At 42.5% G+C, this 18598-nt stretch overlaps 1 protein-coding gene across 2 annotated transcripts in view; it reads left to right on the top strand.

Moving 5' to 3' along the window:
- The window catches only part of C11H1orf21 (chromosome 11 C1orf21 homolog), a 200978-nt gene that overhangs the window by 158501 nt on the left and 23879 nt on the right, over window positions 1-18598 (top strand). For both annotated transcript variants that reach the window (XM_036202079.1, XM_036202078.1), the window contains exon 4: window positions 16328-16404. In XM_036202079.1, coding sequence (XP_036057972.1) covers window positions 16328-16404 — 77 coding nt within the window. The remainder of the gene's footprint in view (window positions 1-16327; window positions 16405-18598) is intronic.

Raw genomic sequence — 18598 nt, forward strand, 5'->3', positions numbered from 1 at the left:
GCATATTTACTAGCACATGATCTACTTATCAGTGACTGCCCCTCTGGAGAAAATGACCCTCCCTTCCCAGGAACCGGCAGTCCCTCCAGAAGGGTGAGGCCTCGTCATTGAACAATTTTTGAGCGTATAGTACACTAATACATCATATCAGACTTGCTGCATGCCAGCATAGCATCCTCTCCAGGACTTTTCTCATCCTGCAAAGCTCCAACTCTGCTCCCATGAGTCACTCACTCCCCGTTCTTCCCAGCCTCTGACCACCGCCATTCCACCTCTCCTCGATGTTGTGAGCTTTATAGCTTTACACAAATGATTATTATTACTACAAAAGAGTAGCGACTGACAGTTGTAACCATTATGATCCAAAGATTTGGGGTGAGAACTCTTCACAGGTATTTGGGTGAAATTAAGTTCTTTTTCCATCCCTCAAATAACCTAAATTGTGTTTTTAAGGAGAAAACCACCATGAACTTCTAATAACCCAGCTTTAAGTGGTGGTGCCATGAGTTTTGGAAAATGCTGTTTCTTGCTGGCTTTTCTTTTCCCCTGCCCGCTTTAGCCCCAGCTTTAGTCAAGGCTACAATAAAGATGCCAACCCTTGTGTCTCAGTTCTAAGGTTCATTCTTAAGATCCTCCAGCCTTCTCTGTGTCCAACTTTATTTTGAGTGAATTATTGTCACTGAACAGTGTAGCACAAAAGGGAGGCATTCATTTATTCATTCAGCAAATACTTACTGAATAACTACCGATATTGTCTACTATATGGTTTGGATATGAACTGGCTCCCAGAGGCTCATATTTTGAAAGCCTGGCTCCCAGCTGCTGGATCCAGTCACTGAGAGGAGACTGGGTCATCAGGACCCTGAGCTAGTCAGTGGATCCAGTCACTGAGAGGAGACTGGGTCATCAGGACCCTGAGCTAGTCAGTGGATCCAGTCATTGAGAGGAGACTAGGTCATCAGGACCCTGAGCTAATCAATGGATCCAGTCATTGAGAGGAGACTGGGTCATCAGGACCCTGAGCTAGTCAGTGGATCCAGTCATTGAGAGGAGACTGGGTCATCAGGACCCTGAGCTAGTCAGTGGATCCAGTCACTGAGAGGAGACTGGGTCATCAGGACCCTGAGCTAGTCAGTGGATCCAGTCACTGAGAGGAGACTAGGTCATGAGGACCCTGAGCTAATCAGTGGATCCAGTCACTGAGATGGGACTGGGTCATCAGGACCCTGAGCTAATCAGTGGATCCAGTCACTGAGAGGGGACTGGGTCATCAGGACCCTGAGCTAGTCAGTGGATCCAGTCACTGAGAGGAGACTGGGTCATCAGGACCCTGAGCTAGTCAGTGGATCCAGTCACTGAGAGGAGACTGGGTCATCAGGACCCTGAGCTAATCAGTGGATCCAGTCACTGAGAGGAGACTAGATCAGCAGGACCCTGAGCTAATCAGTGGATCCAGTCACTGAGAGGAGACTAGGTCATGAGGACCCTGAGCTAATTAGTGGATCCAGTCACTGAGAGGGGACTGGGTCATCAGGGCCCTGAGCTAGTCAGTGGATCCAGTCACTGAGAGGAGACTAGGTCATGAGGACCCTGAGCTAATCAGTGGATCCAGTCACTGAGAGGAGACTAGGTCATGAGGACCCTGAGCTAATCAGTGGATCCAGTCACTGAGATGGGACTAGGTCATCAGGACCCTGAGCTAGTCAGTGGATCCAGTCACTGAGAGGAGACTAGATCAGCAGGACCCTGAGCTAATTAGTGGATCCAGTCACTGAGAGGGGACTGGGTCATCAGGGCCCTGAGCTAATGAGTGGATTTATCTATGATGGATCTTAATTTTATGGTATTAACGGAAGATGGTGGGCGATGGGGAGGAAGTAGTCAGTAGGAGTGTGTCTTTGAAAGGTACCTTGTCCCTGCCCCTTCCTGCCTGTCTACTTTCTGGTTCCTGTGAGACGACTGGCTTCCTCTGTCATGAACTCCAGCTGCCATGATGTTCTACCTCACCTCGAGCCTAAAGCAATGAATTCAGCTGACCTTACTCTGAAGGTTCTAGGACTGTGGACCAAAACAGATCTTTCCTCTTCACGTTCTTTCTTCCAGATAACTGTCACAGCATCGGAAGTCTAGCACAGCTGTATGTAAACAAGGATGTTTTAAAGGGTGCAGGCATTTAACCCAGGCCCTAAGAGGAGATGGATGTATAAATTTAGAGTGACGGCTGGCCACCAAGACAACAATAGAGGTGGAAGTTCTCCCAGGAAGGTGACATTGTCATCTTGGTGCCTTCCTTACCTCTCTTCATAGCCTGGGGCGTTAGACTAGACTACTGTGTCTAGCTTCTACAGTAACTGTTCACAGTCTGAAGGTTGTGGGACCACTGGGTGATTCTGAAGCAGTATTGTGGGTCCTTATTTGGACAAGATAGGCAGTTCCCAATGCCACATCATTCACTTCCTCTTGACCACATAGAAAGGACACTTGAGAGAAACATTCCCACGTAATTATTTAAAACCACTCTTCCCTGGTGACTATAGAACACCAACTTAGGTGGCTAGCACAAACAAATCTCATATATGAAATAATGTCTATGACAGGAGCTGATGAAACAGCTCAGAGGGAGGAGACAGGCGTTGATTATAATGTCAGTCAATTGATGTACTATAGTTGGCTCACAAAACCGCTAAACATTTAGGAACTAGCGCTAATATACCCCAGGAGAGATGTCTAATTTATGTGTGATTTGGTTGTCATAAGTTACACTTTTGAAATGTTTTAATTGAGTGTCTTTGGAGAGGGCGTGCTGTTATGATGAACCCTGGTCCCCATTCCTTGTTAGTTCCTCAGGGGTCATTGATCCCTGTATGTTCTGGGCCATGACTTGTTTTGGCCTAGAAGGGCAGTTACAGTTTCTAAGCAGGGGGCATAGGGACAGCACCAGCGTTCAGGACTGTGTCGTTAAACATGTGCCTTCCATCCAGGCCTTGGTCTCACCTTTAGATATTAGGACATAAAAGAGAGCTTTGAAGTTCCCACATCCTCTTTCATTTATGTAGAGTTGGCTTTTTACATAGTGTGAAGGTATATTGAAAGAGATGTCCATTTGGGGCCACTCTTGACCCTGGATGACAATCATCTTAGAATCTCCAGTTCTTCGATGGCCACCTCCTTATTCTCACCTTACGTAGTTGCTGTCAGAATTAACTGATACATATTAAGTAAGCAATAATAGCAGTAAGAATAATGGCTGACATTTACTAAGCTAATACCACTGGGGCCTGTGGTTGGATTTTATCTCTATCTAAATCAATTGTAGCCCACAGGCTAATGTGATGTCTAACAAGGGGAAGATGCCATCAACACTAGCTATTATTTTTTATTCTTGTTACTGTCTTTGTAATTGTAAGAACCCTTCAGTAACGCAGAATCAATGTCTCTGTTTCTCCACTGTTGAATTTTCATGGGAATATCAGTTAACTATGTATGCTGTCATGTCAGAAGCAAATGAAGTATTATCTAGGAGTTCGTCTTCTGTAGCATGAAATGGAAGAGAGCAGGTGAGGGGAAAGGGAGAACATGCAGTAGGCACAGAGACCCCAACATACATGTTTTCGTTGGGTGCCCCCGGTGTGACAAGTGACTGGTAGACAGCAGACATAGTCCTATTAGTGAGTTTTCATGTCAGTAGATTACTGACATGAGACTTTGCCAAGTGGCATAAGGTCTCCAACATATCAATTAAATTTTATCATAAACCCCTGGATTTTATCAAATATATCCTTGCAGCCATCTTTTATATGGTAAGTTCCTTTACATCATGATTTATGTTTGTTTGGAAAAAAAATGGATGCCATTCTGTCTTTGAGTCTCAGAGGAAGGTACACTCATTTAGTTTGAACCCAGAGCTTGTGGGGGATACGGCTGAAAAGACTGACATGTCTGTGCTTCATTTGGGAGTTTGGAAAGCTTTTCCAGCGTGTCATGGTCTTTTGTTGTTGTTGTTTCTTTTTTTTTTTCCTCAAGGAAAAAATAATTCTAATTTAGTAGTGACTTTGGTGTGTCTTCATAAACAGCCTTCCCAGGGGGTCTTGAGACTGATGTAAGGTCTCATGTGACACAGGCTGGTCTGGAAGTTGAAATACAGTTAAGAAAGGTCTTGAACTTCTGATCCTCCTGCCTCCCTGTCCTGAGTGCTCAGATTATCCTCATGAGCTACCACACCTGGCTCAGGCAGCTTTTTATCAGTTACTTTAAAAGGCTAGTATGGTGAGTAGCAAACTGCCACACTGCTGGTGGCTTAGCATTAAAAGGTCACAGTGCATCTTATTTCACATACTTAAGGGGAGGATAATGTACCTGAAAATGAGATGAACTGAAAATGCTCATGATACCAACTGATTGAAAACATCCATGTCAGAGCCACCAGAACAGTTTAAATTATTTCATGAGATTGCATATGGAGAAGATTTCAAATTAAGATGGGCTTTCCATATTATGGGACTGTAAACGCTTGTAGGTACGTCTGAATTAATAAACTGTATTGAAATCTAGAGGTCCAGTCACACCAAAGGATGGCATAGTTAGGCTTGCCTGGACATGCTTTGGAAAAACATGCAAGCTTATCTTCAGGTCCACATAGTTGATTGAAGCTCAGAAGCCTGCACTTTAATTTTATTTTTGCTTTTTACTCAAGTGGGAGAAAATTCTTGCTGAGTTCTAGAGATAAAGAATGAGGAATCAGCAGAGTGACTCTGAAAACTGATTTTTTCTCTGGTGTCATGGGCAGTAGGAGGTACAGCCTGATGAGTCTGTCCCTGGGGACCTCTCCAGGAGCAGCTGTGGTCTTAACTTGTGCTGCATAGGAGAATTTTAAGATGAGGCAATATGAAGCAGAATTGGGATTTATTAAGTCAAGAAAGGATTTATTAAACAAAGGAAAGTATGTTGCAGTTTCTTTTTTAAGATTAAGGTAAGGGTACTGTTGCGAGCCTCAGAAATATGAAGTAGGAATTCAGCTGACTATGACAAAGCTATTACCTGGAAGAATCAATGATTTTTTTTCCAGAGAAAGCCAAGGCCCAAGGAATATTGGTGTTGTTTGGCTTGGTAAATACCAGCTGTTTCCTGCAATGAATTTCATGTGTGCTATTATAGCTTCCCCAATTGATTCTTCATCCTAAGAACTTCTTGCAGTGTGTTTGATCATTCACTGGGCACAATTTTTCCCCATACTATTAAGGTATTTGAATACTTCCCCCAACTGTATTGACAACAGTCACACAGGCAAGACTTATTTTTCCAGGCTTTTGTCTTCCCTTTTTATCATTAACCTCAAATATTTGGCTTCTGTAATTATCTCCATTAGCAAGACAAAAACATTTTATCTGAGATATTTCTCAATCCCAAGGACAGACTACAGACAGATAAACATTCCAGATTACCCGTTAGTCTCCTGAAATAAGGTAAATATTCATACAGAGACAACTGCCAAGGTCAGGGTATTAGGTACAAGGTTTTGTTTCTTGTGCAAATTAAACTTAAACCCCCCTTTCTCCCATTTACCCTAATGGTTTCTCTAGACTTCCCCTTTAACAATTACTCAGAACAAAGGAGCTTTTATATACCAGGTGCATCATGCTGTGACACAGGCTGCCTAGCTACCCCCATGCTGCCAGAAAATGATGCAGCCAAGTTTTCCAGAGACAGTTGCGGTTCCTAAAGAAACATAGGCAGTTTTATTTTACTCATGATTTATACTAACATTGTACGCTCCTAACATTTTACCTAACCACTTCTCGGAATGTAGTTTGAGCACATAAATTTCCCTTTTTCTGATATATTAACCAATTTTAGCTCTTAGTTGATCTCCTCCTTTAACCACTCCCCTTTTGGGTTGTAAAAGAAAGCCTAACAGTCACTGCCTGAGGTAAACTCTTATCTGCCTTTATGACCCGGTAAGAATTCAAGCCTGGGTGACCTTGCCTTGGCCAGAGAATTGCTGCTTGGTGTGGGTATATAACTGAAAACCTCAGAGACAAGAGAGGACTAGAGGAATGAGATGGAGGATGGGGGAAAACTAGATGGAGAAGAATGAGATGGGAGAATTAAGATAGAATTTAGAAAGTACAGAAGAAAAATGTAGAGAGCTATCAGGCAAGAAAGGAGCTAAGTATGAGAACAGAATTGAAGCTGTGTAGATAGATTTAAACTCGGAAGAATAAAGGGTATGGACTAAAGAGTACCATGTATGTAGATTTATTTGATGTCTTTAAGACTAGATTCCTCAGTTGGTTTTAGATCCTTCCACAGATCCTGGGAAAAGGCTCTTACGGGGCTGGACCTCAATAGTCTTTGATAGGGTGCCAGGGAGATAGCTTGGTAGGTCAAGTACTTGAATGCAAGTATGAGAACTCAAGTTTTGGTCTCCAGAACCCAAGGAAACATACATGGTGGCCCACCTATAATCCCAGGACTTGGAAGGTAGAGACCGGGTCTCCCTGGAACAAGCTGGGCTAGCCAGACGAGCCATATTGATAAGTTCTGAGCTCAAATGAGAGGCCCTGCCTTAATGAATAAGGTAGAAAAGGATTAAAAAACACTTACATGCCAACCTTGGGCTTCTAGCACAAATGCACACATGCACCTGTGCATTCACAAAAGAAGCAAGGAAAAAGATATTATACATTAAGACTTAAGCACCAGCCCTGAGAGATAGAGGTGTCACCTGAGCAGAGGATAGAAGGTAGAATACACTTGAAGGAAATGTGGTTTTGGACAGATAATGACATCATCAGGTGCTTGCGTGGGATTATGGATAGCTTATTTATGGTCCAGCTCTAATGGAGGAGAATATTCATGGGATTTAGGGAACAGTCCAGGAATGGTCAGGATTTCCCAAAATAGGGTAATTCTTATTCAAGGTTTCTAAATATGTCATGAGTCAGATACATGATGGGAACAAGCAAGTTAGCAAGAGTAATGATAGGAAGGTGCCATTATAGCAAAGGACAGTAAGCCACCGTCATAGTCTGTCATGTTGGTGGCATCAGTCATATACCTCTGGATCTCATTAACCATCTAACACCATTCATCTGGCATATTAGTTTCCTCTGCTTATCTAGCCTCCCTCAGCTGGATCTAGAGGGCATACAGAATGAAGAGGACAGTGTGATCACATGTTCCAAAGCCTCTTCAGGGGAGTTGGCTTAGTAAGCCTGGGCTCAGTTTTTCTCCTAACACTGACCCTCAGGTGAGCAGCAGACGGTGTAGACTTCCCCCTGACAGGCCACCATGCCATGCTTCATAGACCCATCACTGTTCCTTCACCCTCTGTAAATACCCTCCTTAAGACTTAAGGGAATGTACACCAAGTTCAGGGGTGATTATAGAAAAAGACAATATGGAAGCTTTGCTAGAAGGCATCTAGAAGACTGAGCAGCTAAACTAATGAAGAAACGCAAGGCTAAGCTTACCTTTTAAGCATGTCAAGATCAGTGCTGCTACTTCTGGCTGCATGCTTCCCTAAAGGAAGAAAGAGTCACACTTGCTCTTTATGGCCTAAGCTTTACATTTTAATCATGAAGAGCCTTTTCAGCCCAGACCGAGGCTACCACCAGTCTTTACCTAAAGCCTTGGAGTACTTACATAGTGGAACGATGCCAGCTTCGATTATCGAGTGCAGGATTGTATAGGAATGTAGTGGCGGACTCCATCCACTCTGTAAAACAGTTACGGCAGAGCAGACCCGACATTTATATGAACTAGAAAGCCTGAAAGGGACGGTGCTGTTGAAACAGGGCTTTTCATTTGCTTAGACTTCTGATGGAGAAAATGTGCAAAGGGGGAACTGAATGGGAAAGAAGCTAAACCTCTTTGTAGAGGTACTAGAAAATGGTGCCTCATAAATGTGCACGTTTTTATGTTTTTATCTATCTGTTAAAATAAATTTAAGAGTGGCTGGGAGAAAGGGGAATGAAAAATAGAAATCTTCATTTACCAGTCCAAAACTTAACGCTCTTAAATGTGAGCACATACACTCACTGTATGGTTTGTGTTGCATAGATTATCATTTTAATAGTATATTTTTTTACATCAGCATACACATATGTGTCCTAATAGAAGATATTTGCAATACAGAGAGCCCATAGGCAGATGAGTAACAAATGTTGTGGTGGCCATTGCATCCTCTTTTCCCAACAAAGGCCACTGTACTGCTGTGACACCACCACCACCACCACCACAGAAGTGGCCACCTGGCTCCTTCTCTGGCTGATTTCAGTGTTTTCCTACTGTTCTTGTAACTGGGACCAGAAGGGAAGAGTCTTGCCTATGTATCTACAGATAGGGAGGATTGACTCTGAGGCTGGCAGGGTCATGAACTAAATTAAACCAAGATGATAAGCAAAGACAGACAGGTAGACATAATTTTACTACCTGCCTGAAACTGGGTGAGATCAGATCCATTCCTCTGTAGCTGAAAGTTTTCCTGTGTCCTGCCTGGGCCACAGCCACTTGGACTCAAATAAACACACAGAGGCTTATATTACTCTTAAACTATGGCCATGGCAGGCTTCTTGCTAGCTAGCTCTTGTATCTTAAATTAACCCATTAATCTGTACTTTGCCACATGGCTGGTGGCTTACTGGTACTTTACATCTTGCTTTTCCTGGTGGCGGCTAGAAGTGTCTCCTCAGCTCTCTTTCTCTTTCCTCTCTCTCTCTTTAGAATATCCTGCCTAACCTTATTCTGCCTCACATTGGCCAAACAGCTTTATTTATCAACCAATCAGAGCAACACGTATTCACAGCATCAGAATGATACCACCCATCATTCCCCTTAGGTAAATCCAATAATTCCTTACTGGCTTGAAGGGAATCAAATGGACTTTCTGGCACTTGTGTCTGAAGGAGTGCTCGGGGATGAGGAACATTCTCAAGCACACTGGCCTCTCAGCATCTCCTGCCTCCACGCCTTCCCTCCAGGCTCTCCATTCACATCTCCCACTGGATTGCCCTAGAGAACTGAAATCTCTGCTCACTCCACAATCTAGTATCCTCTCTGCTATCAGGCTCACCCTGTACTGTCCGTCAAAAGGCCACGGGATCACTGCAGCCCACTCCTCAGGAGACAGCCTGCCTCTGCTTCTCACACTCTGCTGTGATGTTTCTAGAACTCATATCTAGTCATGTGACTGCCCTGCTTCAAACTCTGTGGTATTCTCCGTTATGTATAGAATAAAATCCAAAATCTTCCATTTCTCTTCCAAGCCTGGAGGAATATGGCAGAAGTTCAGTTCGTATTTCCTTCCATCCCACCCTGAACACCACACCAGCTGTGACTAGAGTAGACAGTTGAATTCCTAAGACCATTGGTCTTACCGATGAAGATCATGGTGAATGGGATTCCCACTTCTAGGCGTTTTGTTTTGTTTGATGGTTGGGAAGGAAAAGAAGCAATGGAGAAGCTGGTGTGATGGGGTATGCTTTTCATTGATTTTTTTTCTAGAAGGCATGAACTACAGATCTTGTGTCCAGATTGTGTGTAGTGTCATTTACCAATGCTAGCCACCGTGGTCACCTCCCTAGGTGCTTAAGTCTGTTCTGAATCCTGAATGACATTTTTGATCCAGTTTAAATTTTCAATAATGTGTTTCTGTATTTCTATAAAGATTTTACATTTTAATATAAATAATGGTATTTGTTATGCATCAAACTGTTCAGAAAAGGAGAATTCTGTCATTAATGTTAGGTAGTACATGATTGAGAATATGTGCATTTAGAAAAACTAGAAGCATGGTAGTTATTGGGCTATCTGGAAGTAATCCGCTTCTCCTGATAAATGTGTAGTAGTAAGATGTGTCTCCTCTCTCTCTCTCTCTCTCTCTCTCTCTCTCTCTCTCTCTCTCTCTCTCACACACACACACACACACACACACACACACACACACACACACACACACCATATTTTTTTTTTTTAAGACAAGGTCTCACTTTATAGCCCTGGCTGGCCTGGAACTCACATTGTAGACCTGTCTGGTCTCCTGTTGTCTCTGCTTTTGACTTATATGTTCTGTAACATATGGCCAAGTAAATACGAGGATTTAACCCTTGTTGACTTCCGGCCATGGTGAGTTTGAAAGTTAGATTGATAGAGGGGCTCGGTTAGCCTGAGTATCAGACTTCTGCACCCTATACCAGATAAGTAGCATGCACTCCAAGTGAACTTGCATTCTGTTAAGCTCCTGATACTGGAAGCCACTTGTTACACAGCACAAGCTACCTTTCCCTAGCTGATAGAAGCATCATGGGCAAACACTGAATATAGTTCCAAAGCGGGTGGCGCCCTGTGTGTATGCCTTGAAAAACCCAGAGAAACATTATCTCTTTAAAATGTCCTTAACTTAGAACTGTCAGCAGGATTTGGTGACACTGTAGCTTGTATCTTTTAATTACCAACATCGTGACTTAATGGCTTTGTTCTAAATTTGTTGATATACAATTAAATCTGTTCCGAGCTGTTTCCTGTGGCTGTTTAACTTACAGGATTGTTTTAAATGTTTCCAGTCTGCCTTACTGAGCAACTGCATAAAAAGCATTAGGTGCTCTGAAGTTGGCTTGCTCCCTTCACATTGCTGCGTTGTAAAATGAAATGCAGGACAGTATTTTCATTTAAGGGGAAAGAATTCCTCCAAAGCTGAGACTTCACATTTTAAGTTTAGAAATCTCTGTACCTAAGTAATGATAATAGACATTTGGGCTTTGAGTTATTGCTCTGATGCTGGCTGGCTGAGTTTAATAGCTGCAGCTGATGAGCGGCCATCCCCATATGTAAACATGAGCTAATTCTGGGGAAGTAAATATGGTTCAGCTGATCATAATCATGCAGAAGATAAGCTATTTAAAATAGATGGCATCCTTATGTGAGAAATAAAATAGTCAGTGTCAAATGAGATGCTTTTCAAGGAGTTTACATTCTATGAAATACATCCCTCTGAGGTGAAGTGATTATTTTGTATCTGAATATGGTCCTATTTTTCAAATGTGCAGGTGTGTCCTAAAACTTCTTGATTATAGGATTGGCCAAAGTCCCCCCCCCCCCCCGTAGTTTCCATGAATGAAAATAAAATGAAATGAAGTGGTTTCTGAAATGAAGTGGTTCAGATATGGAAGGAGAAAGAGACAGACAGAGGTGGGGCAAACCTTTTGGGCCTTCTTATTCAGTGTCATTTCTCCATACAGGACACTGTGGCAGTCCCAGGAGCTATTACTGAACCCAGATCTCACATTTGACCCTTGGGGTTGCTAAGTAAGAGAGAACATCCTGATGCTGGGCAGGAGAGAACACGAGGGCTTCTTGCTCTGTGCTTTAGGCCCAACTAGAAAAGAGACCCTCACAGCTACTGCTGTCAGCCCAGTATGAGACCAAGAGGTGATGGAGAAGAGATGTCTCATTCTTCTACATCCTAGCCCAGAGCAGGGTGATTTCCATCAGCGTCTTGGGCAGGTACTGCCTCTGTCAGCACCCAGGAGATGAGGATAGAGAGAATGTTTGAAGAAAACCGTCAGCTCCCCTCTGGGAGTTGCCAAGGGGATAGGGGAGCTCTTGGTGGCTGCATTAATACAGTTGCTGTGGCTGTCTTCAGCAACTGAGAAGGGAATGATAAGTTTACTCTGACATAAGCATGCTCTGCTCCTAAAGAAAGAAATTATTCCAACCAAAGGAAAACTTAGTTATTTAAATTAGCTTGTCACTACCTGACAGTAGTTTGCAAGCATTTTTGGAAAACGGGTGTTTCTTCCAGCCTATGGAGCCACTGAGCATAAAGGTTGAAGGGGTGGCTGCCCTGGTAGGTCTCTGTGATGACCCTGAAGTGTTGTCTACACAGAATCCCAGGAACTGCCCTGTGAAGGGCAAATGGGGAAATCCAAGTATGGAGGCATCTTGTCCCCGAAATGAAGTGCTCTGGTTTTTTAAAGAATCGCCGAGGACTTCTTTTTCAGTTACAGCTACCTTGCCCTTCAGAGACTTTATTCAGGGTGTCCTCAGTGGGCCCAGAGTCTATGTCCTAGCAAACTTCCCAGAGGCTTCACATGCCGGTGTAGAGAGAGCAAGACCCGTGGCTTCTGCTCAGTCCATATTGTCCCCAGCTCGTTTGGGTGGGATCCTTGTATCACGGTGAAATAATAGCATCCTGGTGGTCTCTCCCTCCTCCAATGTCTGTGCCGGAGCAGGTGCATCTTATGGCCCTCAGCCCTTTGTCAGTGACCTGTCCAGCTGTGACCATGGGTCTCCACCACTCCCACCAACCTCTTCCAGAACTTTTTGTTTCCTGTCCCCTCAAAAAAAAAAGCCAATCATTTCACATCTCTCATTACTCCAACCAACAAATCCTGAGGTACAAGTTAATTATGTTCATAAACAAATATAAAACTGGCTTTCTTTGATAAATGTAGGCAGCCAGTAAATGTATAGGAAAAAATAAGAACAAATCCTTAAAAATCAAATTTTAATAATAAAGTTCCCAGTGAGATGATACCACTACATGGCCACTGAATAGCAGCATTGAGAACTTCCAAGTGTTAATGGTGGAATGTGGAGGAACTGGACCCATCATGCACTGCAGATGGGAATGTAAAATCATATAGCCATTTTATAGTGTGTTAATGTTTCCAATAGAGAAACAAAACTTGCTGTACAGCCTAACAGTTGCACTACCAGGAGTCTCCCCAAGAGAAATGAAGACATACTTGTACATGCAAGCTCACATGTGAATGCTGGTGGCATTATTCTTTATAATAGCCACAAACTGAAAAACAATCTAAATTGTCCATTAGGTGATGGCTAGGTGAGCAAAACATGGTAATAGTCGTACATACCATGTATGACTGGAATGTTATTTTAAATTGAAAAATGAGGTTCTGATCTATGCTGCATGTGAACAAATCCTAAAATATACTCAGTGAAATGCTGAAACAAAAAGCCGCACCTTGTGTGATTCCATCTAGATGAATCTAGAAAATGCAGGTTTGGAGACAGCAGAGCTATGGTTGTCGGGATCTCCAATCCAATTGACTACAAATGGTTTTAAGGAGCCTGGAAGTGTTAAAACTGGACTGTGGTAATCTGTATACTCAATTACAGTTATACTCGGAAAGTTTTATGGAATGTGACTTTACCCCATGAGGCTGATAATCTTCTTTACACAGTGTGCACCATGATTGGTGCAGTAAGCTCTTTTACTGTGTGGTCGAAGGGTGGTATGCACAACCCTTGAGTCCCCAGGAGGAAATAGATGAGACTGTCTGATCTTGGACTTTTATTCCCCAAACTGAGCTAAATAAGCCCCATTTTCTTTTGTAACAAGTTACTGAGCTTCCGGTATTTCACCATAGCAACAGAAAACAATGATACAATAGTCAATGTGTACTGGCCACCCCATCATGACTCATAGTAGAAAACTAATTTCCATTTTCACTTAAGATTGCCCTCAATGAAGCAATATGAATTAAATTTCATTGCATCTTGTGCTTAGAGGCATATCTCTGACAGCCTTACAAGCCAGTAAGAGATGTGCATAAAGCATTTTCTTTGCCTACCCAAGGACAGTGTCTTCCTGAAGAAAAAAGCACTTGCACAGTTGATAGAGTTGTTAGCTGAATTAGCAGTCCTTTCTTTTAATGGGATAGCATAGCTCCTTTCAAACAAAGATCCTGGATGCTGGGAGTTTGACACATCATTTCCTCAAAACAATGAATGAAGGAGAGATTGTCACTTCAAGGAAAATCATTGGCAAGGATTTGTTTTTTGTTTTGCCAGTCATAAAATTCAAATCTTAACCAAAAACTGTAATGTTGGAAAGCTTTGTGTCTACAATTATGAACATGACAACAGTCGAGATTTCTGGTGGTATGAGTGGAGGGTTCAACAAATGCATTTTTTTTTAAATAATGTGAATGAAATGTCAAGTTTTAGAGAATATAGATAGAAATATTGGTCCTAAACTTTTGAGAACTAATAGTATGAACTCTAGAGTCTGGCTCCCTGGGTTTGGATCCCAATATCACCACTCATTAGTTATATAACCTCAGTTAAATTCTTCATATCTCAATGCTTCAGATTGTTGATCTGTAAGGTGAAAATTAAGTAACTAGGCCTGGTAGTGTACACTGTAAGCACAGCATGGTAAAGCTAAGGAATGAGGCTTGAGACTGCAAGACCAACTCTGTCGAGAGAGAGAGACAGAGAGAGAGAGAGACAGAGACAGAGAGAGAGACAGAGAGAGGAGAGAGACGGAGAGAGAGAGAAAATGGCACCTAACTCAGATTTTGTAGGTGTGAAAATGAGTTAATGTATGCAAATATTTATGAACACTAAGTTGGTCAATATACATAAATTAAAATACTGTCTTAAGTAATCAATAAGTTGTTACTGTTGGTGTTGATGAATTATAATTTGTAAAATAAATAAAGACATAAGTGCATAGTAGAAAGTTTTGCCATTGAGCCTCTGTCATATAGGAGCTTGTTTTTAACAAGTATGAATGATTAAGTGAGATTTGAAGAGGTAATATACATAGGTTACAATTATGTGACATTTCAGTTCCCTGCCTCTGTGATGTTGGAAATTATGGTGTATCATTTGAACTCTAGGAATTTGGGAAGATTATGTGACCAGAGGGTTAGATCATACTTGCCCACTTTCAGTGTCTAAGAAAATGTATAGCTTCCAGGAGAAAGTGACCAACTTGGGAGAAACCTGTGTGCTCAACCCTGCTGGGAGGCTTTCTTTAAGCTGTTTTCTTCTCTAAGATGTATAGAGAGGCGGGTCCTTGTTAGCCCTGTTGGGGTGCTCTGCTACCTTCTGCAGAACACCCTGTGTGGTGCTTGAGGCCCTTGTCAGGGAGCACGATCGCAATGGGAAACAGTGGCCATTGGCCTGGGCTACTGGAGCTGCTGTGGTAGTTTGCTGATTCTCCCCCCTGCTTTGTGAAAGGTTCAGTAACTATCTGTTGTTCCCCGTCTGCCCCAGCAGAGCAAATAGTATATCGTGCATACTTCTTTCTAAATGTATTTTGTTTATCGCTGGGGAGCATGCCCAGTACAGTATGCACGTGAAGAGAGCTTTCGAGTTAGTCCTCTCCTTGCACCATGGGCTCTGGGGTGCACCTCAAGTCATTGGGCTTGTGGAATAAGTGCTTTTACTCACTGAACCATCTCACCAGCCTTATTTTATACTTCTTGAATGCTCATGAATATATTATTTTGGGATAAAGAAGGTAAGGTAGCCTGTAGGAGAATGGTAATTGTTTCCTTTTCCTGGAACATGAAATTAGCATATTTTCAGAGTGCTGATATTATGCAGACCCACTCGTGTTTGATGGTAAATAACAACCAGCCAGAGCATGTGAAAGTTGCTGGAATTTCACTGACTTAAATGGCGTCGACTCTCTTCAGAGAAAACGGGGACACGAAAGAGTCCATTTGGGGTCCATCTGTTACATGGCATTCAGGCTACTCTGCATGTACTGAAGCTGGTAAGCTAGTCCACTGTGGTATTTAACTAAATTAAATGGTGGTCTCTTCAGTTTGAGCCACAATTCAGGTTCCTCAAGGATGAACAGCCTCCTGTTAATGAATGTTCTTTCCTTCCACTTTAAGGGTATGTTCTTGAAGCTACACATAAACACTTTGTGTATGTCTCTGACAGCATGAGATGGTAGTCTTTTTGAGATAGTACATTTTCTGATAGGCCAGCACTTTAACACCTGAATATTTCTTTCCCGTGCGGCTGCTGTGCTGGAAATACAAAATCTTGTCACACTACAAGCCTAAGACTTTTATTAATCCAGTAGATCTAGTCCCAAAGTTTACTGTGAAGTGGAACTATTAGTCATTTGTAGCCTTGCCCTTGTCCTTGACCCAGTGAGGGCCTTATTCACACTCTGTCTTAGTGTCTACACTACAGCCAGTTCATCTGGACAGGCAGACAGTGCCTGCGATTGTCCTGTCCCCCTCTTTCTGACACTGGGGACCTTTCGTCCAGTCTCTCACTACTACAAATGGGCATTTAACCGCTAGCCGCACGCTGTTTTCTAAACACAGTGGTGCCTGTTAGAAAGCCAACTCTTTTCATTACAGTACTTCCTGTTCCCATGTCTGGCGGGTTGTGCCTGTATTGTATAACATCTTTTCAAGGACCTTTGTGTTTGTGACATTTCCAGCTTCGGTAGAGGGGCTCCAGCAGATCAGAGAAGTTCATGATGAAATTGCTCGCTATTACCTAATCACGGGTTCTCATCTTATCTTTCACGTGTGTGCTTGTGTTTCAGGAAAAAAGTGCCAGCTCAAATGCAAGGCTTAAAACTAATAAAGAAGTCCCTGGATTGGTCCATCAACCCAGAGCAAAGTAAGTTCTGCCTTCTGTTTTCCCTGTGTTGTCCTTAAAACTCCATTTTTGCCCACCGGGTACTCAAGGTTTATTATAAAGCTTTAGTAATTGAGAGAATAAACAAAATACTCTCAGAACATCCTCAGTGCATATCCAAGCTGACACTGTCAGGCTGTTTAGTAAAATAAATAAGAGAAAGATAGCTTTATGGCTCTCAGATGGGGAGATCTTAATTAAGATATAAAACATATACAAACCCTAAGGAAATTTGCTAATTGGCTGCATTAAAATTATGACCATATCTTCATTAGAAAATACTTAAAATTATGAACATATATCCTCATTAGAATACACTGTAAGACAGTAGAGGTCGCAAAAAAGGAGAATGGCATATAAATGACAGTGTGGATTTTCCAGAATATAGAAAATAATTCTACAAATAAAATTGCAAAATCCAGAGACTAGGCTAACACATGAACAGCCATTTGGCCGAAGAGGAAACCTGAGTGGCTGGTCTGTTTGAAAACCATGTTATTTCATTCCATCAGATTCTCAAAAATGTCTAAATCTGACAACACTGAAGTTGGCCAGACCATGAATACCAGATGCCCTGTAACCCCCCTGTTGGTGGGTCACACAGCAGCGTAACTGGGGGGGGGGGGGGGGGGGGCAGTTTTGCTGTCTAGGAAAGTTGAAGCTAAGCGAACTTTACCCGCCAGCAACTCCAGGAGCAGGTATGTGCCCTTGAGAAACATTTCACATTTGTGCTGGGAGACATTTTGGAAACTTCATTAACAGCAGTTTAGATAAGCTTTTAGAAGTAAAAGCAAGTGTCCATCAGTAATATAATGGGTAACAATGCTGTGGTATGTTCTTCTGATGGGAATGCTACGTGTCAGTCAGTGAGAATAAACGAAGTAGAGACGGGTTGCACACATCAGGCAGGGCATTCTCAGAACAGTAAGTACGAGGATGGTCCTTGAAAATCAAAGACATAAATAAGCAGTATTTCACGTATACGTATGTAGGAAAAATAACAAAGACAAGCCAAGAAGTAGAAAAGCATTAAAGTCAAAAATGGCGGCTCCTGACTGGGTGAGACACGGCTGGACCCAGAGGCGCTCTCTCTCCTAAGCTGAGTGATAATTACATGATTGTGGCTCATAATACATAATTTTAAGAGATCTTTAACTTGAAAATATATGTTGTATCTAGTACATCTCCTCAGTGGCGTGGGTGCTTGAAGACATTTTGATACTGTCATGGCTTCCAACAGATGAACACTCATTAATCCTCCTATTAAAATAGCCAATATCCAGGGCATGGTGGTGCAGGTGTGCCATCCTAGCTCTTAGGAGACAGAGGCAGGAGGATTGCAGCACATTCCTGGCCAGTCGGCTTAGGGACTTCCAGGCAAACCAGATGACAAAGCAAGAAGCTGTCGTAAAAGAAGCAGTAAATAAAAATAGTGTATTTAAAATGAATCGGGGTTGGGGATTTAGCTCAGTGGTAGAACGCTTGCCTAGCAAGCACAAGGCCCTGGGTTCGGTCCTCAGCTCTGGAAAAAAAATTAAAATAAAATAAAATAAAAAGAACAAACATCGACTCTCTTTCTAGACTGTTCTAGGGCCAACTCCATATTGGTGATAAAATGCACTCTATGACTGTGAGACTATCGTTATAGTTCTTAAGAGAGGCTGTTAATCTTTACTGTAGTGCTGTGCTTAAGACCGAGTAAATTCCTAGGGATGCAAGCATATTTGGCCTGTGTCATCTTCTCCCTGTTCGGACTGTTACATCAAGACCATAGCAGAAGAAGCATATCATTGCTGAGCCTTCCTGGAAAACTGACATGTAAACCACCTGCTTCATGATCACTGTGATGGCTGTTCTTGGTTGTTAATGTAACTACATCTGGAATTAACTAAAATGTAAATGACTGGACACACCTGTGAGGGCTTTTTTCTTGATCAAATCATTTGAAGTGGGAAGTTCCACTTCTAATCTGGATCTTTGAGCTGGGAATACCCACCTCTAATCTGGGCCACACCTTCTGCTGGAAGCCTCTATAAAGGGCATAGAAGAAGAAAGCTTTGGCTCTCGCCCTTGCTAGTAAGTCCTTTGCTTCATGGGCATTAGAGCCTACTTTTTCGTATTCCAGTGTATACTGAAGACCAGCAGAGACATCCAGCCTTGTGGACTGAACAACTAC

This window comes from Onychomys torridus, chromosome 11 (assembly GCF_903995425.1).
Source record: "Onychomys torridus chromosome 11, mOncTor1.1, whole genome shotgun sequence".
NCBI classification, from domain to species: domain Eukaryota; kingdom Metazoa; phylum Chordata; class Mammalia; order Rodentia; family Cricetidae; genus Onychomys; species Onychomys torridus.